Source organism: Kogia breviceps, chromosome 19 (assembly GCF_026419965.1).
Source record: "Kogia breviceps isolate mKogBre1 chromosome 19, mKogBre1 haplotype 1, whole genome shotgun sequence".
In the NCBI taxonomy this organism is placed as follows: domain Eukaryota; kingdom Metazoa; phylum Chordata; class Mammalia; order Artiodactyla; family Physeteridae; genus Kogia; species Kogia breviceps.
In genome coordinates this window covers 27,363,888-27,381,812 of record NC_081328.1, presented here as the reverse complement: position 1 = coordinate 27,381,812, position 17,925 = coordinate 27,363,888, and the positions used below count along the sequence as shown (strand labels likewise).

General features: G+C 34.2%; 1 protein-coding gene across 2 annotated transcripts in view; it reads left to right on the top strand.

The window, feature by feature from the left end:
- The window catches only part of STXBP4 (syntaxin binding protein 4), a 202,156-nt gene that overhangs the window by 74,489 nt on the left and 109,742 nt on the right, over positions 1–17,925 (top strand). For both annotated transcript variants that reach the window (XM_059048918.2, XM_067020482.1), the window contains exon 11: positions 15,725–15,814. In XM_059048918.2, coding sequence (XP_058904901.1) covers positions 15,725–15,814 — 90 coding nt within the window. The remainder of the gene's footprint in view (positions 1–15,724; positions 15,815–17,925) is intronic.

Sequence of the window (17,925 nt, the reverse complement as noted above, 5' to 3'; positions counted from 1 at the left end):
GGAACCCTCCCAAACTCATTCTGTGAGGCCACCATAACCCTGATACCAAAACCAGACAAAGACGTCACAAAGAAAGAAAACTACAGGCCAATATCACTGATGAACATAGATTCAGAAATCCTCAACAAAATATTAGCAAACAGAATCGAACAGCACATTAAAAGGATCATACACCATGATCAAGAGGGGTTTATCCCAGGAATGCAAGGATTCTTCAATATACGCAAATCAATCAACGTGATACACCATATCAACAATCTGAAGGAGAAAAACCATATGATCATCTCAATAGATGCAGAGAAAGCTTTTGACAAAATTCAACACCCATTTCTGATAAAAACCCTGCAGAAAATAGGCATAGAGGGAACTTTCCTCAACATAATAAAGGCCATATATGACAAAGCCACAGCCAGCATCGTTCTCCATGGTGAAAAACTGAAACCATTTCCACTAAGATCAGGAACAAGACAAGATTGCCCACTCTCACCACTCCTATTCAACATAGTTTTGGAAGCTCTAGCCACAGCAATCAGAAGAAAAAGAAATAAAAGGAATCCAAGTCAGAAAAGAAGAAGGAAAGCTGTCACAGTTTGAGGATGACATGATGCTATACATAGAGAATCCTAAGTATGCTACCAGAAAACTACTAGAGCTAATCAATGAATTTGGTAAAGTAGCAGGATACAAAATTAATGCACAGAAATCTCTGGCATTCTTATACACTAATGATGAAAAATCTGAGAGTGAAATTAAGAAAACACTCCCATTTACCACTGCAACAAATAGAATAAAATATCTAGGAATAAACCTACCTAAGGAGACAAAAGACCTGTATGCAGAAAATTATAAGACACTGATGAAAGAAACTAAAGATGATACAAATAGATGGAGAGATATACCATGTTCTTGAATTGGAAGAATGAACATTGTGAAAATGACTCTACTACCCAAAGCAATCTACAGATTCAATGCAATACCTATCAAACTACCACTGGCATATTTTACAGAACTAGAACAAAAAATTTCACAATTTGTATGGAAACACAAAAGACCCCGAATTGCCAAAGCAATCTTGAGAACGAAAAATGGACCTGGAGGAATCAGGTTCCCTGACTTCAGACTATACTACAACTTGATTACTACAGTAATCAAGACAGTATGGTACTGGCACAAAAACAGAAATATAGATCAATAGAACAGGATAGAAAGCCCAGAGATAAACCCACACACATATGGTCACCTTATCTTTGATAAAGGAGGCAAGAATATACAGTGGAGAAAAGACAGAGTCTTCAATAAGTGGTGCTGGGAAAACTGGACAGGTACATGTAAAAGTATGGAGTTAGAAAACTCCCTAACACCATACACAAAAATAAACTCAAAATGGATTAAAGACCTACATGTAAGGCCAGACACTATCAAACTCTTAGAGGAAAACATAGGCAGAACACTCTATGACATAAATCACAGCAAGGTCCTTTTTGACCCACCTCCTAGAGAAATGGAAATAAAAATAAAGATAAACAAATGGGACATAATGAAACTTAAAAAAGATTTTGCACAGCAAAGGATACCATAAACAAGATGAAAAGACACCCCTCGGAATGGGAGAAAATATTTGCAAATGAAGCAACTGACAAAGGATTAATATCCAAAATTTATAAGCAACTCATGCAGCTCAATAACAAAAAAAACAAACAACCCAATCCAAAAATGGGCAGAAGACCTAAATAGACATTTCTCCAAAGAAGATATACAGATTGCCAACAAACACATGAAAGAATGCTCAACATCATTAATCATTAGAGAAATGCAAATCAAAACTACAATGAGATATCATTTCCCTCCGGTCAGAATGGCCATCATCAAAAACTCTAGAAACAATAAATGCTGGAGAGGGTGTTGGAGGAAAGAGAACACTCTTGCACTGCTGGTGGGAATGTAAATTGATACAGCCACTGTGGAGAACAGTTTGGAGGTTCCTTAAAAAACTACAAATAGAACTACCATACGACCCTGCAATCCCACTACTGGGCATATTCCCTGAGAAAACCATAAGTCAAAAAGAGTCATGTACCAAAATGTTTATTGCAGCTCTATTTACAATAGCCAGGACATGGAAGCAATCTAAGTGTCCATCCTCAGATGAATGCATAAAGAAGATGTGGCACATATATAAAATGGAATATTACCCAGCCATAAAAAGAAATGAAACTGAGTTATTTGTAATGAGGTGGATAGACGTGGAGTCTGTCATACTGTGGAGTAAGTCAGAAAGAGAAAAACAAATACCATATGCCAGCACATATATATGGAATCTCAGAAAAAGAAAAATGTCATGAAGAGGCTAGGGGGAGGATGGGAATAAAACACAGACCTACTAGAGTATGGACTTGAGGATATTGGGAGGGGGAAGGGTAAGCTGGGACAAATTGAGAGAGTAGCATGGACATATATACACTACCAAATGTAAAATAGATAGCTAGTGGGAAGCAGCCGCATAGCACAGGAAGATCAGCTCGGTGTTTTGTGACCAACTAGAGGGGTGGGATAGGGAGGGTGGGAGGGAGGGAGACGCAAGAGGGAAGAGATATGGGAACATATGTATATGTATAATTGATTCACTTTGTTGTAAAGCAGAAACTAACACACCACTGTAAAACAGTTATATTGCAATAAAGATGTTAAAAAAAAATGCGGTACATATATACTATGGAGTACTGCTCTGCCATAAAAAAGGACAAAATAATGCCGTTTGCAGCAACATGAATGCAACTAGAGATGGTCATACTAAGTGAAGTAAGTCAGAAAGGCAAAGACAAATACAATATGACATCACTTATATGTAGAATCTAAAATATGACACAAATGAACCTATCTACAAAGCAGAAACAGACTCACAGACATAGAGAACTGACTTGTGGTTGCCAAAGGGGGTTTGTGGGAGGGTTGGACTGGGGATTTGGGGTTAGTAGATGCAAACTATTATATATAGAATGGATGGACAACAAGGTTCTACTGTATAGCACAGGGAACTATGTTCAATGTCCTGGGATAAACCACAATGGGAAAAGAATATAAGAAAGGATATATATATATATATCCTTTATATATATCCTAAAAGATTGCTTTGGCTATTAGACGTCTTTTGTGGTTCAATACTAATTTTAGGATTATTTGTTCTAGTTCTGTGAAAAATGCCATTGATATTTTGATAGGGATTGCACTGAATCTGTTGATTGCTTTGGGTAGTATGCACATTTTAACAATATTGATGCTTCCAATCCATGAGTACAGTATATCTTTTTATTATTTTCTGTTGTCTTCAACTTTTTCCTCTGTGTCTTATACTTCTCAGAGTACAGGTCTTTCACCTCTCTGTTTAAATTAATTCCTAAATATTTTATTCTTTTTGATGCAGTTGTAAATGGGATTGTTTTCTTGATTTCTCTTTCTGATAGTTCATTATTAGTGTACAGAAATGCAACAGATTTCTGTATATTAGTTTTGTATCCTGCAACTTTACCAAATTCATTTATTAATTCTAGTAGTTTTTTGGTGGCATCTTTGGGTTTTTTTTATATATAGTATCAATAGAGACAGTTTTACTTCTACCTTTCCAATTTAGATGCCTTTTATTTCTTTTTCTTATCTGATTAGTCTGGCTGGGACCTCCAATACTGTGTTGAATAAAAGTGGATGCAAGAATGAGCATCCTTGTCTTGTTCCTGATGTTAGCAGAAATGCTTTCAGCTTTTCAATGTGGAATAGGATGTTGGCTGTGGTTTTCTCATGTATGGCTTTTATTATGTTAAGGTATGTTCCCTCTATATCCACTTTGTGAGAGTTTTTATCTTAAATGGATGTTGAATTTTGTCAACTGCTTTTTCTGCATCTTTTGGGATGATCACATGGATTTATCCTCTGTTTTGTTCATGTGGTATATCACATTGTTTTATTTACAGATGTCAATCCATCCTTGAATCCCTGGAATGAATCCTAATTGATCATGGTGTATGATTCTTTTAATCTGTTGTTGAATTTGGTTTGCTAATATTTTATTAATTTTTGCATCCGTGTTTATCAGGGACATTGTCCTATAATTTTTTGTATGTGTGTTGTGTCTTTGTTTTTGGTCTCAGGGTAATGCTGGCCTTGTAAAATGAATTTAGAAGTGTTGCCTTCTCTTTAGTTTTTTAGAGTAATTTGAGAAGTATAGGGATTAACTCTTCTTTCAGTGTTTGGTAGAAGTTACCTATGAAGCCATCTGAATCTGCACTTTTGTTTTGGGGGAGTTTTTTGATTATGTATTAATTTCCTTACTAGTAATCAGTCTATTCATATTTTCTATTTCTTCTTGACTCATTCATGGAAGATTGTCTGTTTCTAGGAATTTATCCATTTCTTCTAGGTTGTCTAGTTTGGCATATCATTTTTCATAGCATTTTCTTATGATCCTTTGTATTTCTGTGGGTCCATTGTAATTTCTCCTCTTATTTCTGATTTAATTTATTTGGAGTTTATTTTTTTCTTGATGCATCTGGCTAAAGGTTTGTCAATTTTGTTTATCTTTCAAAGAACCAACTCTTAGTTTCTTTGATCCTTTCTATTGCTTTTTAAATCTCTATTTCATTTACTTTTGCTCTGATCTTTATTTCTTTCCTTCTACTAACTTGTTCCTCTTTTTCCACTTCCTTTAAATTTACACTTAGATTGTTTATTTGAGATTTTTTTCTTTTTTCCTGAGGTAGGCCTTTATTGCTATAAACTTCCTTCTTAGAACTGCTTTTGCTACATTGCATAGATTTTGGACAGTTTTGTTTCCATTTTCATTGTCTCAGGGTATTTTTAAAAATTTCTTCTTTGATTTCTTCATTGACTCATTGGTTGTTTAGTTGCCAGGTGTTTAATTTCCACCTGTTTTTTTTACAATTTTCTTCTTGTAGTCTTTCTACTGTGGTCAGAAAAGTTGCTTGGTATGATTTTAGTCTTCTTTAATTTACTGAGACTTGTTTTGTGGCCTAACATATGATCTGTCATGGAGAATGTTCCATGTGCACTTGAAAGAATGCTTGTTCTGCTGCTTTTAATGGAATGTTCTGTATATATCTATTAGGTTCATGTGATCTAATGTGTTGTTTAAGGCCAGGGTTTCCACCTTGATTTTCTGTCTGGGTGACTGTCCATTGATGGAAGTGGGTTATTAAAGTCCCTTATTATTGTATTGCTATCTACTTCTCCCTTTATGTCTGTTAACATTTGCTTTGTATATTTAGGTGATTCTGTGTTAGGTGCATAAATGTTTACAAGTGTTATATTCTCTTATTGGATTGACCCCTTGTCTTTTGTTACAGTCTTTGTTTTAAAGTCTATTTAATCTGATATGAATATTGCTACCCAGCTTTCTTTTGTTTCCATTGTATGGAATCTCTTCCCATCCCTTCACTTTCAATCTATTCAAGGCTTTAGATCTAAGGTAAGTCTCTTGCAGGCAGCATATAGATGGGTCTTTTTTTTCTTTAATCAGTGCCTTTGATTGGAGCATTTAGTCCATTTACACTTAAAGTAATTATTGATAGGTATGTATTTATTACCACTTTAGTTGTTTTCTGGTTGTTTTTGTAGTTCTTCTCTGTTCCTATTTTCTTCTCTTGGTTTGTTTCTTTATGATTTGTTAGATTTCTTTAGTTTATATTTGGATTCCTTTCTTTTTATTTTTTGTGTATCTATTAAAGGTTTTTGGTTTGTGGTTGCTGTGAGGGTCTTATTTATCGACCTGTGTATAGCCATCTGTTTTAAGATGATAGTCACTTAATTTCGAAGGCATTATAAAAACACTACTTTTTTATTTTTCTCCACTCATTTTATGTTTTTGATGTCATGTTTTACATTTTTTATTCTCTGAATCCCTTAACTACTTACTGTAGTTACAATTGATTGTATTACTTTTGTCTTTTAACCTTTGTACTGGCTTTTTATTTATTTTTATTTTTTATTTTTTTGCGGTACGCAGGCCTCTCACTGCTGTGGCCTCTCCCGTTGCAGAGCACAGGCTCCGGATGCACAGGCTCAGCGGCCATGGCTTACGGGCCCAGCCACTCCATGGCATGTGAGATCCTCCCAGACCGGGGCATGAACCTGCGTCCCCTACATTGGCAGGCAGACTCTCAACCACTGCGCCACCAGAGAAGCCCCTGTACTGGCTTTTTAAATGGCTGATCCCTTGCCTTCACTATATATTTGTCTTTACTAGTGTGTTTTTTTTTCCTTCCATATGTTGTCTTATTCCTAGTTACAGCCTTTTCTTTTCTGCTTAAAGAAGACCTTTTAACATTTCTTGTCTGGCTGGTTTAGTGGTGATGAACTCCTTTAAGTTTTTGTTTGTCTGGGAAACCCTTTATCTCTCCTTCAGTTTTAAATGATAACCTTGCCAGATATTCTATTTAATAATTTTTTTTCTTTCAGCACTTTAAATATATTATGCCACTCCCTTCTGGCCTGTAAATTTTCTGCTGAAAAATCAGCTGATGGTCTTATGGGGTTTCCCTTGTACGTGATTAGCTATATTTCTCTTGGTGCCTTTAAGATTCCCTCTTTTGCCATTTTAATTATAATATATTTCAGTGAGAATCTCCTTGGGTTCATCTTTTTGGGGACTCTGTGTTTCCTGTACCTGTATGTCTGTTTTCTTTTCCAGATTAGGGAAAATTTTATTGCATTTTTTTCTTCAGATAAGCTTTTATTTGTACAAATAAGTTTTTTGGCCCTTTCTCTCTTCTCCTTATGGGACCCCTATAATGTAAATGTGGTACTCTTGATGTTGCACTAGAGGTCTCTTAAACTCTCTTCATTTTAATAAATTCTTTCTTCTTTTTGCTGTTCTGATTGTGTGATTTCCACTATTCTGTCTTCCAGATCACTTATCTAATTCTCCTTTATTACCTAATATGCTGTTGATTCTCTCTATTGTCTTCCCTCTATTGTATTGTATTCTTCAGTTCTGATTGGTTCTTATATTTTCTAAGTGTTTGTTGAAGTTCTTACTGTGTTCCTTCATTCTTCTGAGTTTGTTAAACATCCTTATGTCCATTTCCTTGAACTCTTTTTCAGGTAAATTATTTATATCCATTTCATTAAGGTTTTTGTGGGGGGTTATTTTGATCCTTAGTTTGAAACATTCCTCTGTCTCCTCATTTTATTTGGCTTTCAGTTTTTGTTTCTATAAATTGGGCAAAATAGCTACCTCTGTGGTTTTGAAAGAATGGCTTGTAGAGGAACATTCCCTGTGTAGACTGCTTGTGCCTGGTGGCTTTGACAGGCTGGATAGAGCTAGAGCAGGCAGTCCATGGAGAGTGCAGCACCTGAGGCCACCTCGGCAGGGTGGCTGGGGCTAGAATAGGCACAGGCTGGAGGAAGGCCTTGGTGAATGCTGCATCTGAGGCCACCTTAGTGGGTTGGCTGGGGATGGAGTTGTTGCATGCCAGGGTTAGTCCCAGGGGAGTGCTGCATTCAAATCTGCCTTGGTGGGGCAGCTCGGGCTGGAGTGGGCATGGGCCAGGGGAGTCATGGGGGAACTCAAATGATGGTAGTTGCTGGCCCCTCTGACCCCAGAGAGATCTCCAGGAGTTCCTTGCTCATTTGCAGAAGCTCTAGGGTTAGCAGAAGCTCTAGGGTTACTCCAGGTGCCCTTTAAACTCCTGTATTTTGGTCATGTCCCAGGGTGGGCAAGTCTGTGCTCAGGCCCCTCAGAACATCTCTCCCTACTGCAGGTCAGGGTGGGGTTCTCATGGATACCATGTTTCCATCTTACTACCCATTTCTATGTGGTCCTTCTATGTGCAGTAGCTGTCCATTCAGCCTTCAGGTCTTCAAAATAAATTTCTCTATATGTAGGTGTAGATTGGGTGTGTTCATGGGAAGAGGTGAACTCAGGGTCTTCCTATGCCACCATCTTGGAACCCTCTTAAATATGTTTCTTTTTATAAGGAAACCTATTATATAACTCTTTTAAATATATCTAATGAAATTTAATACTATAATTTTTGGTACCCATAATTATCTTTTAAAAGAAAATTCAGGCATCAGTTCTTAGTCTCAGAAATTTATCATCTTTCCTTTTGCTCTGTTAACTCTTACTTCTCTTCTATATTGCCATAGAAAGTTACCCTGATATGTTATAATTTCAAGCTTAAAAATCTTTCATTGATCACCCTATCACTTTGTTGCCAAAAAATTTAGGTAAATTGTAATGTATTTGTTTCAATTTACTATGTTCATTAGATTTTACATATTAAAATTTTCTTCTGATTTGAGTAGTAATTATATTATTGATTCACAATCAAAAAAATATAAATATGATATAAATTTTGTAATTTTGTTAAATTATTTTTATAAAGGTAATTTTTTAAATGTAAATTCATATTACAGTGGGATGGAAGGATTATTTTCAGTCCAGCTCTGTCATTTATAAGATTTCCATATTTGCATGGGCATTTCTGAGCTCTTTATTCTGCTGGTTTATTTGACTTCATAAGTCTTGATATCTGCTAAGACACATTTTCCCACCTTGTTCTTCATTTCAAATATTACTTTGGCTTATCTTATCCGTATACATTTTTGCCAAAATCTTGCTATGTTGACTTTATAGACTATTATAACTGATGAACCTACACTGACACATCATAATCACCCAAAGTCCATAGTTTACATTACAGTTCACTCTTGGTGTATACATTCTATGTGGGTTTGGACAAATGTATAATGACATGTATCAATCATTATTGTATCATACAGAGTATCTTTATTACACAAAATATTCTCTGTTCACTGCCTGTCATCTCTCCACAACCTTGCCCCCCACCCATAGCAACCACTGATCCTTTTATTGTCTCCATAGTTTTGCCCTTTCCAGGATGTCATATACTTGGAATCATACAGTATATAGCCCCTTCAGATTGGCTTCTTTCATTTAGTAATATGCATTTAAGGTTTCTCTATGTCTTTTCATCTCTCTTATCTGGATGTTTATTTATCCATTTACCTACTGAAGAACATCTTGGTTGCTTCAAATTTTGATAATTATGAATAAAACTACTATAAACGTCATGTGCAGGTCTTTGCGTGGACATAAGTTTTCAACTCCTTTGGGTAAATACCAAGGAACTCAATTGCTGGATCATACGGTAATACGATGTGTAGTTTTGTAAGAAACTGCCAAACTGTCTTACAAAGTGGTTTTACCATTTTGCATTCCCACCAGCAGTGAATGAGAGTACCCATTGCTGAGAAAGAGAGTTTCCAAAGACCTGATTGTTTGGAAACTCTCAGGAGATTACCTAGTTCTCCCAGAATTGAGGTGCTGATTTGGCAGATCTGATTTACTCTAAATGTAGCATTCAGAGTAGGAAGACTGAAGCTGTAAGAGCACGGTTTTCCTTCCACTCATCCAGGTGTCTTGTTTTTATCTACCTAATGTTGATAGCAGAACATTGTTTTCTAATTGCCAAAAAGTATTAAAAGCTACCATATCCATTTATGATGAGGAAAGGCAAAGGTGGTTGGTTGGTTTACAATATAAGTCAAGTAGGGAATTCAGAGTACTTTGTATGAGCATGCAAAAATTTCTTAGCAACTGCAAAGAAATACTCATGTTCCAAATTAGTAGTTTACTTCCTTTTTGCCAATATGATTTTAGGGCAAATAAGAATATATTCAATCTGTGGCATTTTGATAGCAAAAGCAAAGTGCTGATGGTAATGGTGCAAGGCCCACATGCCAATAATTTCCTGTTTGTGGCTTCAGATCAAACATTGTACAAGAGTCATTATATCAGTTTACAAGAATTCTTTTGTTGTATTCTGCTTGTCAACACACAGAAGAATCCCCATAAAATGACCTGAATCCACAAATCCACAGTAAGAATGCATTTTAGTTCACCACACTCACATATGTAACTGAAACAAAAGTCTCAAAGCATTACTTACCTTTTCTACATCCTTGTGTTCTTATTTAATATTCAATTTAATTTCATTAAATATTTAGTCTTATAATTTACTAATGAGTTATGCACCACAGTTTGAAAATACTGTAAAAATCATTACTTGTCAATCAGCTCACCAGAAACAAATTTTAAAATATGTATTTTTTAGTATTTTTCCCAATTTTTTTTTTTAGTTGAAAAACAGTATACTGCCTCATGTGAAATAGTATATCACTTAATCTGAGGTCAGGATGCTGACATGACATTCTGTGAAGGTGAGGAAATTCCCCTCTGGCCATCCCTTCAACCATCTCATCTTAAACAACAGAGTCAGATTTTATAATCCATCTGTTAGGGATGCTTGTTTTTTACCCATATGTTTCCTTTTTGGGGCTTGTATTTTTCTAAATTTATTTTTTAAAAATATTTTTATGGAAGCATAATGGACACAGTAATAAATAGAATCATACTGATGAACTTATTTGCAAAAGCAGATAGAGAGGCACAGATGTAGAGAACAAATATATGGACACCAAGGGGGTAAGGGAAGGGTGGGATGAATTGGGAGATTGGGATTGACATATATACACTACGACATATGAAATAGATGACTAATGAGAACCTACTGTATAGCACAGGGAACTCCACTCAGTGCTCTATGGTGACCTAAATGGGAAGGAAATCCAGAAAAGAGGGGATATATGTATATGCATAGCTGATTCACTTTGCTGTACAGCAGAAACTAACACAACATTGTAAAGCAACTATACTCCAATAAAAATTAATAATAATAAAAAAGAATCATACAGTATGTACTCTTTTGCAACTAGCTTCATTTGCTGATCATTCTGTCTGACTCATTTCTTGAGATACTATCTTTTAAGAAGAAAGAATTGCTGAGCCAGTATAGTCAGTCCTACTTTTGTTTAGTTGACAAAAAAATTTGGTTTTGGAATAATATGGCATTTAGAAGCAAAAATATAATTATCTTTCTGTGATTCTAGTCACCATTGCTATATTAAAAAATTCACACAGTGCTATACCTGTGACTGGCACAAGATTACACCCAGAAAAGGCAAGGTTGGAGCCTACATTTAGCAGTATTCTAAAATTAGCAACAGCAGACTGCAGTCCATGATATTGCAATGGCTTTACCGCACTAATCAAGTACCATAAATGGATTATATTAAAATCACAGAACACCATAAGTATCTGAATGTAGACTTTTCACAAATGGGGTTCATGCTAAATCAACTAAGTCGGTTGCATTTTAACAAGTGAAATAGAATAGAATGGAAAATATCAAAGTGAACTGTATATAATAAGAATTATAATATTTCACTGATATAAATGGTATTTCTCACTATGTGTAGCAGTAAATACTTTATAGCCACTTCACTATATACTCATCTATAAAACATTAAATGTATATTGAACAACTACAGTGTGTGTGACATTGTGTTAGGTGCTCCAACACATGTTATTAAGATAAATAAAACTGGAGCTTGCCCCTCAAGGAATTTAGGGTATAATGTAAAGAAATTTACAAATAAAGTTTAAAAATGCATTGTGTATTAAGGCCATAGTAATAATAGAGCTTAGAACATTAAGAGAAGATTCATAACAGAGTTGGCATTTGAGTGAGTTTTGAATGATAAATAGAATTTTATCTGCTCAAGAGGTGAACAGAGAATGATAAGCATTTTTATTAGCATGAAAATAATGTGTATAATGTGTTGGTAAGCAGAGAGTAATCGATGTTTTAAATAAGATAATTGGGTACATGCAGGTCAGTGAAGGAAGAGTAAATATTAAACTTAGAAATTTGTACCTGTGTTAAGTGAGGAGCCATTAAGGAGAATAATGACATGATCAAAGTGGTATTTTAGAAATAGTAATCTTAAATAGTGTTGGTTATCTTGGAAGGGATTAAAGTGGTGGTTGGTAGTCTAGACTACCAAATATGGAATAATAAAGAGCTAAACTATGGTGAAGATGAGGAGAATGGTGAGACAGATCTAAGATATTTACTGAAGCAAGTATGTCGTCAACGAGGCTTGCATTTGGATGTCAGAACCAAGGGAGAATGAGTTAAAGATAACTCTGAAGTTTTTATTTGGATGATTAATGACATGTTGTTACTTTTACTGGAATGAGGGAATAAGAAGAGAAAGGTAGAGAAGATGATGGGTTGTGTTTTGGAAGGAGTAAGTTCAAGATGCTGACAGGTATAAATAACCAAAAGGCAATTGGAAATAAGGAACTGAACACCGGGAGAGGGATTTGAGAATGATCTGGAGGGTGATAGTTATGATAGCATGGCAGTGAATGTTATCACTCAGGGAGAGCTTGTAGAGAAGACAGCGGAAAGGGACAAACTTTGGGGAATCTCCCTCTTCCCCCATTTAAGGAGTAGAAGTGAAATTAAGTCAAAACAGCCTAAATATTCTGAGGGTAGATGAGATAGTGGAGTATGAAAAACCTAGGGAAGAGAAAGTTTCAAGAACAAATGGCTTGAGCAATGTTATATGTAGCAAAGTGGTTAAGAAAGTTGATGAGGGGCATTTATTTTGTCAAATAGCAGGTTCTTTGGTGACACTACAAGTAATTATTTTTGAAATGTGGGGATGAGAGGAAAGATACGTAAATCAGATTAGAAGAAGTAAAAGGAGTAAGCAGGGGAAATGGAAGGGGAAAAAGGGGAATACAAAGAAATTTTAAGGAAAGGAGGTAATTGGATAGGTTCGTAATGGAAGGGTTTATCAATAAAATTAGACTGAAACAGAGGTGGTTGTTTTGTTCTGTTTAAAATGAATGGAGGCTAGGAATGTGGCCAGTGCAATAGTGGCTATCTAGAATTGGCACGTCAAATAACTTAAAAATTATGATGATGGAGCACAGTGAAGGGAGAGTTGAGGTCAGACTTGCTCAGCACAGTGCAGTGACTTTCTGAAGTATCTCTTGATATCTCCATAGGAGACATGAGAAAGCAGAGTAGAAATGACTTATGATGTTATGTACCAGGTATCGCAGAGGTCAAGGGGCCTGAGGGTCGAAAATTATATCTTGGGAGCCAGGCAGGAAAGGGATGTAAGAAGGAAAGGAGGATAAAGTCCAAGAACTGGAGGTATATTAGAAAATAGGTATCTGTCTGGAATCATTGATGTTAAATAGCAACAATTTATTTATTTCATTTGCTGCTTGCTTAGTTGAAGCATATTTGGAAAGTCACTGGGTACAAAGGGGCTTTTCAAAGAATTCACAAGTAATACCTATGGCCAGTTTTTTCTGTTTAGCCCTAAAATAGCAATAAAGTTATAAAACTTTTTTTTTAAAGTCATGGTTTGTTCTGACTGTCACCTAGTGTTTTGCCTCCCAAAGTGGTACCATGGACTCTTTTATGCATGATTTACCTTCATTTTAAATGCAAAAATTTATGATTACATCCCTAAAAATCCCAATCCATAATTTATCTTAGTAAATTATGATAACTCTGTTATCTAGATCTCATTTAAACTTTTGAATTGTTTATTTTTACTTCTTAAGATAACAAGATAGAATAAGACCATCTGAATGTATAGTAGCAGTGTTTCCCAGAATGTGCTTGGTAGACATTAGTCCCACAAGATACTACAAAATAAAGGAGGGGTGTGTAATGTGGTTGGAAAACTTGAGTAAAACAAGTCATTATGTTACCTTTGGGGATATTCAAAATGCTTATTAGCATATCAAAGCTACTGGAAGCCCTGCAGGAAAGAAAGTTAATTTTTTCTAAATCCTGCATTTCTCTAACTTATCTGACCTACAAGGACCACTATCACCATCACCATCACCCAGTTATGCTTTTATACAAATCTAATTAATATCCTTTGGAACACATTTTGGGAAATATTGCTACATTTGAAATTGTATTTGGAAGTAATCTAAAATAATGTAAGAATGAATTCTGTGAGTACTTATGAAATAGAATGGCAGAGACAGATGAAGAATATGAGATCATGTTATTATGGACAATGGCCATAGGTACACAAAAGCAAATGTGTCAGAACAAAAGGAACCAATAATTTTAGGAAAAATATTTCTGCAAAAACTTGAGGAATGACCCCTACTTCTGTAATTCTAGGGCTTGGAAAGCAAATCTGAGTTTATCATATCCATACCACCATGATTTTCTGTTGAGCAGTTAGTAAAAATCACAGACTAATGTCAGATCTCTGTGGGAATCTTGGAATGGCCACTTACTGGCTGTGAAACCTTAGGCATTTTACTAACCTTTTGAGCCCATTCCCTCATGTAAAATAGACACAAAGTTATGGTAAGGATTTAATATTGAATATATACAGTCCTTAGCAATGTATCTGCACAAAGTTCCTAACAAATGGTTGATATTATTAACTATTTGTATTATCTTTTCCTTCTCTGCATTCACCTCTCCTATCTGAAGGGCTCTGCTTTAAAGCTCATACTTATATAGCAATCACTTTCTCTATTAGGTCCTATAAATCATATTTTCTATACTTTATTTTTAGTTCTATTATAACTTCTGCATAGAAGATGGCTATAATTAGACTTGGATTTTTATCTCTGATAAGATTGTCATTTTTTTTTACCTTATAATTAACTGTCAGAGATCAAGCTAGAAGTAAGAAAAATAGTCATTTCTGCTATTTTTTGTTGTTGTTATTCACCTGTGCATGAATTATTAATATTATCTTCAAGACAGTTTCTGTGCAGGAATCTTTTTAAGCCACTTTGGCTGTTACATTACATTTCATTTAGTTAAAACAATAATAGACATAATCAATTAATGTACTTTACTGGGTTCCTGTAAACTATCTTGGTTGATAATGTCCAGCATTTTGTTAGCCTTATATACCATGTACTTGGTGTGGACATCTTTAGGGAGTAGTTTATGTTGATAACTCATAAAGCCTTTTTAATTGAAGTATAGTTGATTTACAGTATTGTGTTCATTTCAGGTATACAACATAGTGATGCAGTATTTTCCAGATTATATTCCGTTATAGGTTATTACAAGAATCTGGGTATAATTCCCTGTGCTATACAGTATATCCTTGTTGCTTATCTATTTTATATATAGTACTTTGTATCTGTTAATCCCTAATCCCTGTTAATACCCCTAATTTGTCCCTCCCCCCTTCCCTCTCCCTTTCAGTAACTACGAGTTTGTTTTCTATGTCTGTGAGTCTGTTTCTGTTTTACGTATACATTCATTTGTATTATTATTTTTAGATTCCACATATAAGTGATATCATATAGTATTTGCCTTTCTTCTGACTTATTTCACTAAGCATAATATTCTCTATGTCCATCCACATTGCTGCAAATGGCATTATTTCATTCATTTTTATGGCTGAGTAATATTCCATTGTGTGTATATACACACACATATATAAACACATACATTATAAACACAGTCTTAAAATTTGGACTTTAAGGAAAAATTATATTGTTAAAATAAGAATAATAAAGATGAAAATAGAGTGTGTATATCTCATAATCATCTAAATTCTGTATTAGTAACAAAAATATAAGGTTAAGCTTAAATAAATTGTTACCCCAGATTATTTTAATATTCTCTTTTATCTAATGAAATGACTCCAAAGTAAGAAACTGAATCTTGTTATTGGAATGCAAAAGCCTAAGACTCATCAAAAAGGATTTTTATGTTCTCATAATTAGTATCTAATGTATAACTTTTCTCTTATATTTTAATGTTGACAGCTTCTTCCCTGTGATTCCTTAGAAGCAGATGAAATGGAAAGGCTTAAGCATGAAAGAAATGATGCCTTGGAAGAAGTGAATACACTTAAGGTAATCTCCAATTTAGCTTCCTTATATTTTCTTAAAAACGAAAAGAAAGAAAATTACCTTCTGTTGAATTCTGGAGTATTGGGGCTTAGTTTTTTTTTTTTTTTAAGAATATTAATATCAAATAACTTAGCATTGAATATTAATACCAAGTAATTTGATATTTATCTCTTCAGCTGACCTTTAGAGAATTAATTTTTTAGTTCATACACTTATTTATATTTCACAGTCTCCATCTAAGATTCAGTGTGAACAGTGGTTTTTAGTCATCCCTTCTGCTCTGGCTACTTTTCACCCCTCTTTTTTCTTAAGCTGGTGGCAAGAATAAGGAACCAACAAAGATTAGATGAGAAGCCCACAAAACAAGCCATGACAGTTTTGGATCCTCAGATGTTCATTGGAAAATACATTTTCTCCCATGTTCATGGGAATGCTTCAGGGACATCTTGTTTTGCTAACATAATTTAGAATTAAGGCAATGTGATTTAAGGGAAATAAAAACACAGTATATCCCAAATATACTTTCAGATTTTGGTTCTTTTTATATATCTTCATTTCATGTTTAGTAGAATATTAAATTTACATTATATGCTAAGTTTTACAGAAAGCCATTATATTTTTCAAATCTTCAAGAAAACCAACATAACTACTTGATTTACCTACATTAATTCACCATAGGAATATATTTTTTAATTACCTTTAATTATTTTCTTAAATAAGTGAAATTCTATTATTTGTTTAATTTTTATTAAAGCAAAATCTTTAACACCAAAAAAAAAAAAAAGAAAGAAAAAAAGAAATTTCCCTGCTACCTTAGTTTTAAAATTCTGACCTCTAGAGGAAGCCATTGTTTAACATATCTTGTTTATCCTTTCAGAGACTTTCTCTATGTAGCCAATCATATGTTTAAAAATACATGTGTATATATTTTTTAACTTTTACAAAATTGCATACATTACACACTTTTTTACAACTTGCCTTCTTTTCTTCTCTTTGTTAGATTATATCTTTGGTTACTTTTCAGGTTAACATACACAGATCTACCTAATTCTTTTTAATGCCTCTCCTATCATCAAAAGGTTCTATTCTAGGTTATTTAACCAGTTCCTTATTGATGGATATTTAGGCTATTTCCAGTTTTCCATTATTAAAAATAATTCCATCATAAGTAGCTTTGTAGATGTATCTTTGGGCCATTGTGCAGTTGTAAAAGTACAAATTGAATATATTTCTGAAAGCCGAATTACTTTTATCAAAGAATATGGATGCATAAAATTTTACATGTTGCCTAATTCCCTTTCAAAAGATATTACCAATTCATGTTACTGCCAAATGTAAGCATTTTACTACTAAAGGAATATTTTATATTTCTTTTTACATCTTTGAAACCACTATCCACATTTTTGTGTGTAACAAGAGTTAAGATGAAAAATATAAATTTAGTTTTAAAAATATATTGACAGTAGTTTCCTCATATTCTCTTAGAAAACATCTCCAGGGTTGGTTACATTGGTAAGACAGCATTTTTATATAATTTACTCTGCAAAAGTCATTGAGTCTTATGGTTCATCAGAATTTTCTGAGGCTCTCAGATCATTTTTATTTCCCTAATGTTTATCATTGTTAAATTTAGTGATATATTCCTGTTTTTTATTGTAATATCAGTAGTAATTATTAGAATTTTAACTTAATTTAACATTTAAACAAAGTTTTCCTGAGGAGCTATTCAGTAAATCAGGATTCACATTTAAAATTTTTGAGATGTAACTGAGCATATCCTACTGTGACAAAACCTAAAATCACGGGTAAAATATATTCTATATTTTATAATTTCCTTTACCTGAGAACCTATCTATTGGCTGAGAACCACTTGTTTAACTATAGAAAAGATTGTACAAAGTAATAAATATTTCATTTGAGATAATGTTTGCACTTTGAGTTTTTCTGCTTGTATTGATATTACACACACTCACACAAATAGCAGAGGTTGTTAAATGAAGTTCATGGTGTGTAGATGGTCTCTCATCACTTCCCATTATCCTGTGACATCTCTATTCTTCATGTCTGATTTGAGGTACAAAGAAAAATGAAGCCAAGAAAATTTGATACCAATG